This window comes from Solanum dulcamara, chromosome 6 (genome assembly GCF_947179165.1).
Source record: "Solanum dulcamara chromosome 6, daSolDulc1.2, whole genome shotgun sequence".
Taxonomy (NCBI): domain Eukaryota; kingdom Viridiplantae; phylum Streptophyta; class Magnoliopsida; order Solanales; family Solanaceae; genus Solanum; species Solanum dulcamara.
In genome coordinates, this window is record NC_077242.1 from 35,412,256 (window position 1) to 35,424,577 (window position 12,322).

Here is a 12,322-nt window from a genome sequence, read left to right on the forward strand (position 1 = left end):
CTCACTCTATTGCTTTCAAACTTTCTTAGGTTAATTTCATATTTACACGAAATAAACCTAAATATGAGAAATATAAGAACAAATAAGACTTGTAAGTGACATTTCAATAGATTGTAATTTTTTTAGTTTCACATTTCACTTTTAATGATTTGGACCATTAGTAGATGTTCAGAATTAAAAAATAGTTTTTCTACTTTCACAAATTAGAAATAAAATTGTATATACATCATTTTTGAGAGAAATGTAATAGAATACCCGCATAATTAAAGTATGTTTTTGACAATTCGAAATAACTTTGTGTTTTATCTAATATATTAGACTATAATAATGAAATATATGTAATGATGTAGTTTTTACAGCTTATATAAGAAAAATAAATTATATTCCCCTCATTACATCTCAGAGCAACAAAAGAAGGGATGGTGAAAGCAGTAGTGGGAGAAGAAAGTCAGCTCAAATTAGCTGAAAATCGCCTTAGCAAATCTGGACTCCCTTGTCAAGTATTTAACAATATATTCATGTATAACGGAATTTACATGCATACATATATAGATGAACATAATTTCTTTTGACAGGTAGGGCTTGTAATTGGGAATTTAAGTTGGAAATTAGATCGAGGATTCGTATTCGATTTGATCCCAACACCGCCGAACGACAACGGTGAACCGGCGTGTTCCATAATTGGCGGGGTTAAGGATGATCGGAAAAAGGCATCCAAAGGAAAGTCGCACCCTGATTCTTCCGCATTGTTTATTGACAAAGATTGGGTTGCTGAACAGGCTCGTCAGGTTCACTTTTACCCTTTTTTTTACTTCTACTTTTTCTGATGTGTGTATTTTATGTTGCTAGATTGTGTACTTATAATTGGAAATTCGCATCCTAGAAGAGTAGAAAAATATTATGCTTATCTTGGTTACTACTTCTGCTACCTGGCTTATGGATGTCTGTAGCGGGAAACTCACTGATATTATGTAATGTTACGGTGAATCAACTGTGTCAGTAAGAATTACTTGTGTTTGGATTTTGTTCATAGCTCCTTCTCTCTCCAATATCAGCAAATATTAGTTATTTTACAAAAAATAATAATAAAATAACGTTTCACATAAATATTGGTGTGAAATTGTGTGACCTTTATTGGAAGAAATTGTATGAACTAATTTGGAGATCCATGTATTTTTTTTTATAAGCGTGGTGTTTAAGCCAGCTTGCACGCACCTCGACTAATTCTATAATATACATGCCTCCTCCAACCAGTAACATGTATCAGGTAATTCTGTCCACCAAGGCTAGGATAGATGTGAAGAAATCACGTAGTGCTTTGTCTGAGATTTGAAGTTGAGACCTGATGGTTCTCAATCCATTTCATTGACCACTAGGGCACACCCTTGGGTGCGGGAGATCCATCTATATTCCTCAAATGAGTCTATGTGAAAGCCTATACTAATAGCCTGTTTATTTGCATATTACTGTGTATTACTTAAGGCAAAAAGTATAGAAAAGTGCCTAGTGTTCGCCAGGGACTTTGCTGCAAAGTGCAATTCAGGAGTGGGATTAGTTTAAAATAGGTGCATATGAAGAGAGAGAAAAAACTGTGATACAACACCAACTATGCCTCAGACCCAAACAAGTTGGGTTGGCTATCTGAATCCTTGCGGACCATTTTTCTCCATTTAAATTCATCTCAGGACAACATTATACAAAATGAAAATAAAAAAACTAAAAAGTATTTTCTAATCCGAAGTGACATGTATGTTGTAAAGTCCATATTCATTTAGCTCAGAACCATTTTAAAATCTTTGAGTCAGATGCTAAAATGTAGTCGCATGTTTCCCTATAGATTAGTGATTAGTTTTCTAATCCTAGATTTCTGATTTTTATTCCTCTTCACAAACACATCATCTATGTTATCTTTTTTTTTTGGTGGAATCTAGTCATCTCTTGGGTTGTGTGAAATGGAAGAAACCACAGGTGTTTTGATGGGACATCAACTCCACTCAATCCCAGAAAGCTAGATGCTTAGTTGTTTTGTTTAGCTGAAATTTTCCTACTCTTGATAGCATTGACAATTTTTTGGACTTTGTTAGATCCTTGGTACTAGTACGATTTTTCTGTACTAGAGGCTAACATGTTTTTTTTTTGGCTTCAAAATCCTTATTGGCTTTTGCTTTTGTAATTTGTCTCCTTCCAGTTTTCATATATCAATGACAATATCTCACTTCATCTAAAAAAAATACGATATTATTTTTTTGGTCAAGATCATCTATGATATCTTCTAACAGTTAAATATCGCGTTACTGGCTGTATTTAATGTTTAGTGCTGCCCTTTGCTTGACAGAGCTTGTGGGCGTTGAGGTTCATGTAGTAGCACCTTGATGCCTGCACTAACGTGCCTATCATTTTCTGTGATGCCCGCAAACTATGCAACAGAAATGCTTCTACTGCTGCTACTCTTTATATAATGCAAATACATTCTCTACTTGACAAACTACCATCTTTTTTCTTAACCCTGTAGCTTTGTATATGAACTCTGTTTGGAAGAATATTTAAATGGGTATAGTAGATTTAAGAAATGTCTCTCGTCCCACCTATCTGGGTGTTGTGCTAGAAACTTGTCAATTGACACTAACTGTATATTTCGTGGAAAAGGCCATCATAGCGAATATCAAAATATTATGAATCAGGTAAATCCTCTGTTGAGCTTATGCCTTAATATATGCATCTTTCAGGTTGGGAGAATGCTATTGGGTGGCGTGAAGGTGGTTGGCATCTATGTGTGGACCAATGAGAGCTCATTCAAAAATTCAACCATCACGCTTTGTCAGGTTTTACCATCATAACTTGAAGTCAACGTGATATTTTCCTCTCTGTACTGAGGCTCTACCATAATAACCGTACGATTGTGTTATTTCTGGAACAGGACGCTCTCATTTAGTATGTCTCTATTGTTATTCCTTTTATGGTGAAGCTGACTAGACTTCCAGAAAATGTTTAGTGAAACATGAAACGCATAATTACCATCACTCATAGTTAGTTTTCGGCGTTATTTGTATTCTTGCTCTCTTTCTCGTTTGCTAATGGAATAACTGTACAGGCTGCAAAAGCAGTTGCTGAAGCAGCCCCTTTGATGGAAGTGGTTTGGGATGAAAGATTGCTTGTGCACATTGGTTACAGTCCCTTGAGGTGACCCTGTCTAACTATGTGTTGTTATATTCAAATAGGCCCTTCCTTCTTAAAAAATATTCGAATTGGCCCTTATTGTTGATTCGAGAGATAAAGTGTATTCCAGATGGACGTGTCGAAATTGCTCATTGGCTTCAAACATTACATCAGGCAATTTACGACCTTGTGATTTCAAAATGGGAAAAATTCTGAGTACTCGTCAGGCATTCCGATGCACATATGACTTTGATTTGAGGTGAACTTTTGTTTGCTAGAATTGCTCATTGTTTTAATCATTCTTTGGTGTATTGGACTGAACATGAGTTTTGATTTCTTAGTGCCACATTTCAAACTAAAAATTCCAACTATCTCAAGCAACTCATTTGTTCTTCATTTTAATTGCATGATTGTTTGTTAGGATAAGGTGAGAGTGGCCTCTGTGGCAGACAAGTTGAGAGAAGCGAGACTGAGATTGTTTGGGCATGTGCAAAGGTGGTGTGTCGACGCCCCAGTTAGGAGGTGCGAGCGGTTGAATTTGGGGGATATACGGAGGAGAAGGGGTAGACCGAAAAAGTATTGAAGAGAGGTGATTAGACAGGATATGGCGCAACTCCATATCACCGAGGACATGACCTTAGATAGAAAGGAGTGGAGGTCACGTATTAGGGTAGAAGACTAGCAGGGGTAGAATGTGGTCTTGTCCTGTGACGGTTTAGGGTTGGTTTGAGTTCTAGGCGTGTCAGTATGGTTGTGTTGTTATTGCCTTTTGATTATCACTTTATTTTGCTATTGGTATTGTTCTTGTCTTGTAGAATTTGCATCGCTTTTTGTTTTAGCCGATATGATATCTCTCTCTCTATATATATATATTGTTGCTCTCTCTTTCTTGGGACTGATACTTTTGAGTCGAGGGTCTTTCGGAAACAGCCTCTCTATCTCCACGAGGTAGTGGTAAGGTCTGCGTACACTCTACCCTCCCTAGACCCCACTTGTGGGATTTCATTGGGTATGTTTTTGTTGTTGTTGTTGATTGTTTGTTAGGATATTTCTGTTTTGGTATGACAAGGAGGCGAAAACTTCCTCCCTTTTTTCCTGGCACTGGAGAGAGGTTGGAGGAGTGCTATATTAATGTCGTTGAAGAACGTTAGCCAAAATTGCGAGTGAAAAATGGTTTGTCTCAAATATTGGGGAACTTTGGTTGTTGAGCTATTGGCGCTTGTATCACACTATGGCTTTTGGTCTATTTTTCTGCACTAGTATGACAGAAGAAAGAAAGAATCCTTTTTTTGGGGTGGTGGGGAGGGGGTGGTGGTGGAGGTGGGTGGTGGGTGAGTAGGCCTTTTTGATCAAGTGGTATGCAATAAAACTGTTTAACGTTTCGTTTGGTTGGTTGCAGCCATTTTATATTATAGCTTCTAGTCTGTTAGGGTCATCATCCCTCCGTGTTATGATGAACTGGAGGTTGCATCTAGATTAGTAGCCTATTTGGATTGACTTATTTTTAAGCAGCTTATAAGTTGAAAACTGCTTATAAGTTAAAAAATAAAAAGTTGGCCAAAAAAAAAAGTAGGTGCAGGCCAACTTTTTTTTTTGACTTATAAGCTGTTTTCAACTTATAAACTGCTTAAAATAAGTTCATCCAAATAAACCCAACTATTTATTGAGGCTTATTTTAAGCACAAAATGATTTTAAGTTGGCCAGCCAAACACTCAAAAAAAGCTGAAAACAGCTTATAAGCCAATCCAAACGGCCTCTAGATCCTTTCTCTTTTTTGTTTTGTAGCTTTGCACTTCCTTTTCTTGTGATCCCTATATGGTATATCTCCCCAGACAAGCTTAGTAAACCCACTATACCAGTGGAAAAAAAATCAGTTTTGTGACTTCCATAATTATAGAGATATGTCAAATATGATATTTTCTGCCAGAATCATGGCTCTTTATGATGGATACTTTGTGTTACTATCCCCTAGTTCATGTTTGCAAAAATGATTCCTTTCAAACTTGTGCTACCTTGTTAGTATCGCCATATAACTCATGAAGCATTTCCCCTATTCCTACCTTTTGTTTTTAAGTACTCAAATCAATTTTGTTTGTGTATTCTTTTTACTGAATTTCTTAGAGATCTCAGAGAAATTCAGAAAAAACGTCTCATGATTGAGCAACATGTTTCCAGGTTGCCCATATGCCAGGGTTCAAGTAGCAAACGATTGGCTGACATTCTTCATCATGGAATTTCAATTCATGCAAAAGAGCTTAAAGGTGCCAAGGCATTGATTGATGGGAAATTGGTAATGAACTCTAGACTTGTGGTATGAGAGTCTAGATCAACCATTATTTTAAAACTTGGATGCTAGGTTTCCTCTCAAAGCATCATCATGGCCACTCCGTGCGATTTTACTACCTCGTGTTGCAACTTTATTTTTCTCTTTCTTTCATTTTAATTAATTGCTAACAGAAATTATTTACTCCAAAAAATGCTAGTTCTTGAGTAATGACATATCAAATGGGCCTTAAAATATGATATAGGCTGCTACTCTATACTTGATTTTCTCGCTTGTCCTCTATCAAAATATGAATCTGGTCTCTTTCCTTGGTTACTATGTCCGGCAATTTTCACCTTTTTTCATTCATTTCTAGGCAACTGAGGATGAGCAATTTGATTTAGGTGCTGTACATGATGTTGAATTTCTCCTACCTTTCATGGAAGACAAATATTTGGAAGGTCTGTAAACATTCTCCAATTTACACAATTAGCCTTTCTTTTGAAGTTGATGAAGTGAGTTAGTTGCTATACAAGTAATTTCTTTCTTTCTGTCATTCATCTCCTTTTGATTGTGAAGTATGCAGCCAAAAAGAGATTACAGGTCTTCTAGTCTTTAGTGGCTCTGTCTGCTCCTATGCTTACTCAAATTCGAAGGAACCATCTTCTCAAGCTTTGGCTGGCATAAAGGTATTTTAACTTTGCATTTGATGTTGTTTGTTCCCTTCATTAAGGACTAAAAAGTTTAGTAAATCTGTTCTTACTTATCTGTTGCATTCATGGATGTTAGGATGTTCTATTAGATTTCAATCCATTTATTGGAAACATTCGTCCTCGAATGAGATTCATTAGCATAGAGGGGGACGTGGCAGGAGGACTAGCAGCCCAACATATATACAATGACACTTGAAATGCATCAAATATGAAATCATTAAATTTAAGCATAAAACATAACTTTAAAATTAAACTTCATGAACACGCATGCATATGAGGACTTAAAAGAACCGTAATATAGGAGTCTTAAACATTGAGTGTGAGTGACTTAGTACCTTATACTTGAGTAGAATGGAAAAGGTGAGGATAACATTTCATCATATCCGTTTCCGCTTCCCATGTAGCACTTTCAACTTGTTGATTCCTCCAAAGGACTTCAACAGATGCAACCTCTTTGTTCCTCAACCTCTTAATTTGCCGGTCCAAAATTTCAACCGGGACCTCTTCATAGGTCAAGGTTTCTTCAACATTCGCTACTTCCAAAGGGACAATAGATTTAGGATCACCCACACATTTTCTCAACATAGACACATGGAACACTAGGTGAACCATGGCTATTTCCAATGGTAACTCTAACTCATAAGCAACTTTGCCAACACGTCTTAAGATTTTATAAGGTCCTATATACCTAGGGCTCAATTTTCCTTTCTTACCAAATCGAACCACACCCTTCAGAAACCTTCAAATACACCCAATCATCCATATTATCAGTGTATATTAGATGGATTGCTCGAAGCAGAGAGCTTCATTTGTGTTTTCTCCATAAGACCACAGGCATCGTACACCTGGTTCTGGATTTAACAGTGATTTTTATCTCAACAGGGAATATTTTACTATTTGGGTTAGACTTAATTTGGTTTTAGCTTACATTTGTTCTGCTTAATACTAAAACGTAGATCCTGCTTGACTTTGGGTTTCTTTCTCCAGCATTTAACATCTGGTCTTCTTGGTGTTTAGGAAGACATAATTAAGAGTCTAAGAAGCAGGTTAGATATCATATGTGATGAGGCAGACAGAAAATCAGATTGTAAAGAGGACAGAACTGAAGAGAGCAGCAACCAGATATTAAGTGGCAGTGCTGTTCTGCAACTTGATTTACAGTTACAGAGGTATAGCACGGTGTAATTGTATCCATTCTCTCCTATAGATATCCAGATTTAACCCTGCACACTTACTTTTCACCATGGCATCTACATCTGTTTGCAAAATTCTCTAGTTCTTTATCTTTTTTCTGGTACAGACTTGAGTATTTTAATGAGATTTAATTGACTCTTTATAAACTTTAAATTCAAAAAGTGAGGACTTGATACTTCCTCCATTTTTCTGATGAAATTTGATACTTCCTCTATCATTTTCTTATTGAGAACTACAGGAGTAATTTTGTCACTGGTCAGACTTATGACTAGAGGTGCTTATCGCTCGGTTCGGTCTGGATTTGTGTATTATTGGCTCAGTTTATCGGTTATTGGTTTGTAAACATGCTAAACCAATAACCAAATCAATAAGATAATTATTATCTGGTAGCAGTCCTAAACGATTTGATTTTCGGTTTAATTGATAAGAAAATTCCCCTTTAAATTTTATGCTTTTCTCTTGTTTGCATTTGTTCATATATATGGCCTTCACAGGATGTTTATTGCTAAAACAACGTCATGAACTAATAAACATGAAGCCAAGGAAGAAAAAGATTTTTATCGAACCAGAGCTACTAAAAAGAAGTATTGTGAATGACTTGTGGAAAATTGTACTTCAAAGACACGATTCCATATGCTTCTAACCATCTTTTTTTTTTGTTTTTGGATAAAGGTAAAGTTGTATTCCTTGCAATGCGGGTATGCTGGCAACCATAAAAAATTACAATGCAAGTAATCATAATTAGAAAGCCTAGGAAATCTACTAGCTGTTCTACCTCATCTATACCCTCTTCTTTATTCCAAAAATACAAAGTATTAATGCAGTTTTCTTTTACTTTCTGCATTGGATTAGTCATATTCTCAAAACATCTATTATTTCTTCAGACTGACCATCATATGCAAGAAGGGACTTAGGCTCCACCATTTTTCTGTTTTTACTCCCACCTCTCCTCATCCAGCAGGTTAGAAGATCTGCAGTATGCTCAGGCATCACCCATGGTTTTTGGATAACATTGAGAAACATATGCCACACCTTAGAAGTCACTCTACAATGAAGAAATAGATGACTATTTGTTTCCTCCTTTTCATTGCAAAAGAGTCACCTTGAGACAATCTGAAAACCTGTCTTTTTCAGTTTTTCCTGAGTCAGGCATGCTCTTCTGCATACCTTCCATGTGAAACACTTGATCTTGGTAGGGATATTAGATTTCCATATTTGATTCCAAGATCCAGAGATGCTTCCAGGTTGTGAGGACAGATTTCTTCTGTACAATCTTCCAACCGAAAATTTTCCATCCCTATCATGTCTCCATCTGATTGTATCAAGGCTGGTATTTAAACCAAAGAAATCATTCAATCTTTGCAGTAAGCTGGCAACTCTCTCAACCTCCCAGTCATTTAGAAGCCTCCTAAAGATGATATTCCATCCTTGGTTAGTCCAAGTCTCAGCAATAGATGCTTCAGGGTTGTCACAGAAAAGAGAATAAATCTGGAAAGTCCTCCATGAGTGAGTTCTGGCCAATCCCTTTGTCTTTCCAGAATAGAATTCTAGTCCCTTCACCACCTTATAGCCTATGCTCCCGGATAGTTTAGGCCACAAATTCCTGATAGTCCTCTAAACTGAGACCCCATAAGTGTCAGTCACAGTATTGGTTGTCCATTGCTCAGTCTGTATTTGCTAATGATAACATCCTTCCAAAGAGCATGATCCTCTTTACCAAACTTCCACAACCATTTTTATAATAGACATCCATTTTGCAGCCCTAAATTCTTAACACCCAGCCCACAGGTTTCTTAATGAGTTGCACAACTTGCCATCTGACCAGATATTGGAGTTCATACTTAATAGTGCTTCATTCAAACCAAAGTAAAGGTTTTATTGAGCCCCGAGAATATTCTTCTTCCATTTAAATCAAAGAGATTGCAGGCATATCAACCTCAAAGAGATGAATCCATATGAACTTGGATGCAGTAGCATTCTCTCAAACATGTCTTTACAAACTATAATGCAAAATTGTTTAAGTTGTTGCTCTAGAAGTCTGATGCCTTGTCGGGAAGAAAAATAGAACTTATGAAATAAGAATACGGTTTCTATCGAAATTTTAAAGCCACTTTTATATAATCAGGGATAAAAGGATAATTTTAATATGACCTTATTTGGTTATCGGTTTAACCATTAACTAAAACCGAAAACCGGACCAGAAGTCCAATAAAAATAAATTACAAAATCGTTTAAAACCATTAACCCAATAACCCGATACCGATAAACCAATCACATTTTTTTTCAGTTCGATTTATCGGTTAAACCGTTTTTTGCACACCCCTACTTATGACTCTCTGAACAAGATGTGACCTCCTTTTGACTTACTGGTGGGATTCTTATTGGTTAGTTCTATCGTCTCTCTATCCTGTTCTGCTTACACCAGATTCATAATCAAATGTACTCCTCGATGACACATTAGATAGTTAAAATAGAAACAATTGTTTTCCCCCCCTAGAATTGATCTTATACAGGATTTTACAGAAGGGAGGATCCATTATTCAGTATACAAGGCGACTCTTCATTTAATTACATGTTGAATGTGGGGTACTTGGGGCATATAGTGAAAACTCATTCTGAAAGAATGTTCCTTTGTTTCTGATGGTGATGTCAACTTATTTTTTCTAGCATGTGGAAGTGTCATGCGTTTTGCCATATATCTTCCCGTATGTATAGATGGGCCTCAATTGAATAGGGTGCAGGAGATCCCCCATCATTTCCCTTATTGTGTACAGTAGCTGGTCTGACCGATGATTTCCATGAATTTAGTGGAGAATCATGGTCAGTGAGGATTCATATAGGTATAGTTGTAGTGCAGTAAGTTGGTCTGTTGTTTCCATCTAACCTGTGTACCATATGGTGTGGCGACAATGTCAATAATAGTTGTTGTTTTTCTATTGTTGTCGTCGTTATAAGCTGCATAATTTTTGTTATTGACATCTGAATTTAGAGATTAAAAGTATTTCATTTTGCTAAACAACTTTTTAGTTATTACACTTTGACCTTTATCTTTAACTTGACGGTAGCAGTTGGCTTTTTACTGATGCTGAAATGGTGAGCTTGCTTTTTAAACAGAAAACATTGCAGTCTGTCATTTCCTCGAAGAGTATTTTTACCTTGGCTGGTTGATACATTCCTCTGTGACTATATACAACCATCTGAATCAGTTGAGGTGAGTTAGTTGCACCCTTTATATTCTTTGGTGAAGCAAATAATACTACACTCAGCCGTATTTCATTATCTGTCATCCATTAAACATAAATGACATTTTTTCCTTATATTATGTTGCTTTCTTGCCTTGAAGCAAAAGAAGTTCTTTAATGTAGAAAGGTTGTTGGAATAGGCACTACTTCAAAGTCCTGTAACTATACTGAAGCTGCAGGCACTTTTGTCTTTGCATGTTTGCAGCTCTAAAAGACAAACCCTACGAGTGTGGTTAATAATACATGATTCTTGTACATTTTTTCAGTTGGTGTTTCACCTCAATGAATGTGTTCCTTGTGACAATTTATTTATTTTTAGGATTAAAAGTTGTCAAGAAAATATAATACCTCTCTATAATGGTTGTCGTATTGAAGCTCCTTCCTTGATCTCAGTTTCATCATTATCACACTTGCTGAGTTCTTTACTGGGACATTTTGTTATCTCTCTGTGATAATTGTATATGCGGCTGTACATTAAAGATGCAGCTGATATAGAATACATGATTCTTGTACATTTTTTCAGTAGGTGTTTCACCTCAAGTAATGTGTTTTTTGTGACAATTTAATTATTTTTAGGATTAAAAGTTGTCAAGAAAATCTAATACCGCTCTATAATGGTTGTCGTACTGAAGCTCCTTCCTTGATCTCACTTTCATCGTTATCACACTTGCTGAGTTTTTTACTGGGACATTTTGTTATCTCTTTGTGATAATTGTATAGACAAGGGTCTTTCGGAAACAACCTCTCTATCTTTATGAGGTAGTGGTAAGGTCTGCGTACACTCTACCCTCCCCAGACTCCGTGTGTGGGATTTCACTGGGTATGTTGTTGTTGTTTTGTGATAATTGTATATGCGGCTGTACATAGAAGATGCAGCTGATCTGCCTTGGCACCTAAGTTTTGTCTATTTGGTACAGAAGTGTTTTGAGCAGTATTTGTTAGACATTGTTTACCATATTGGTCAGTGCAACTAAATATGTCGGTAATTTTGAGATTATGACATCAACTCAACTCTGATGTGCTGTACTTTGTGTTAGGTTCTCGAGGATCATTTTGCCGAGCTCATGTTTATAGAGTTCCCAAATAATTCTTCAAACATCTTGGAGCCTGAAGCTGAAGCTCCTTCATTGGTATCCACCACAGCAAAATCGTTTCGGGAGGTGTCAACCCCATATTGTCTGCTACCTAAGTCAGACGACTCACTCTCAAAGCAAAATAGAGCTGCTACAATCTTGAGAAGTGACCACAAATCGACAAAACCAGCTGGTTTTAACTTCATAATAGCTGTTTTAGTTCTTGTTGTATCAATTGTAGTAGGGGTTGTGGTATTTGTTGTCAGGTCATCCTAGGGAACACGGATGGTGCGTACAAAAAAATTATGTTTAGACAAATCTCATGATACTGTCTCATAGCATGTACCAACTACTACGGCTACTGATTCCGAATATTTTAATTTTGGTGATAAATGCTACATTGATTCGGAAGTTATGGTCTTCTACCACTGAATTCCAAAGTTGGAAACATTGGTTGTAAAACAAAGTGTTTAGTAGTTTTCCACATTTGGGAGGTTGAAAGTTGTCTGATGAGCTAGTAAACACTCTTTGAAATTTTATGACGGATGGACATGGAAAAATTGGATGATCATATCCAAAGAAAATTGTCGCACATTATTTCAAACCAAATATTTCATTTATGTCTCTGGTTCAATTTTTCACGAATATTTGGAATGTGAAAAAAACCTCGGTCCGAAATG

General features: G+C 36.5%; 1 protein-coding gene across 1 annotated transcript; it reads left to right on the forward strand.

The window, feature by feature from the left end:
* The first annotated feature begins 381 nt into the window (after positions 1-381).
* Positions 382-12,067, forward strand: LOC129893460 (uncharacterized). Its single transcript, XM_055968997.1, has 11 exons — positions 382-500; positions 576-788; positions 2,727-2,822; positions 3,092-3,180; positions 3,287-3,415; positions 5,333-5,447; positions 5,797-5,881; positions 6,000-6,109; positions 7,151-7,302; positions 10,442-10,538; positions 11,607-12,067. The coding sequence occupies exons 1-11, from the start codon at positions 420-422 to the stop codon at positions 11,916-11,918; spliced, it is 1,479 nt and encodes a 492-aa protein (XP_055824972.1). The 5' UTR covers positions 382-419; the 3' UTR covers positions 11,919-12,067.
* Positions 12,068-12,322: the final 255 nt, after the last annotated feature.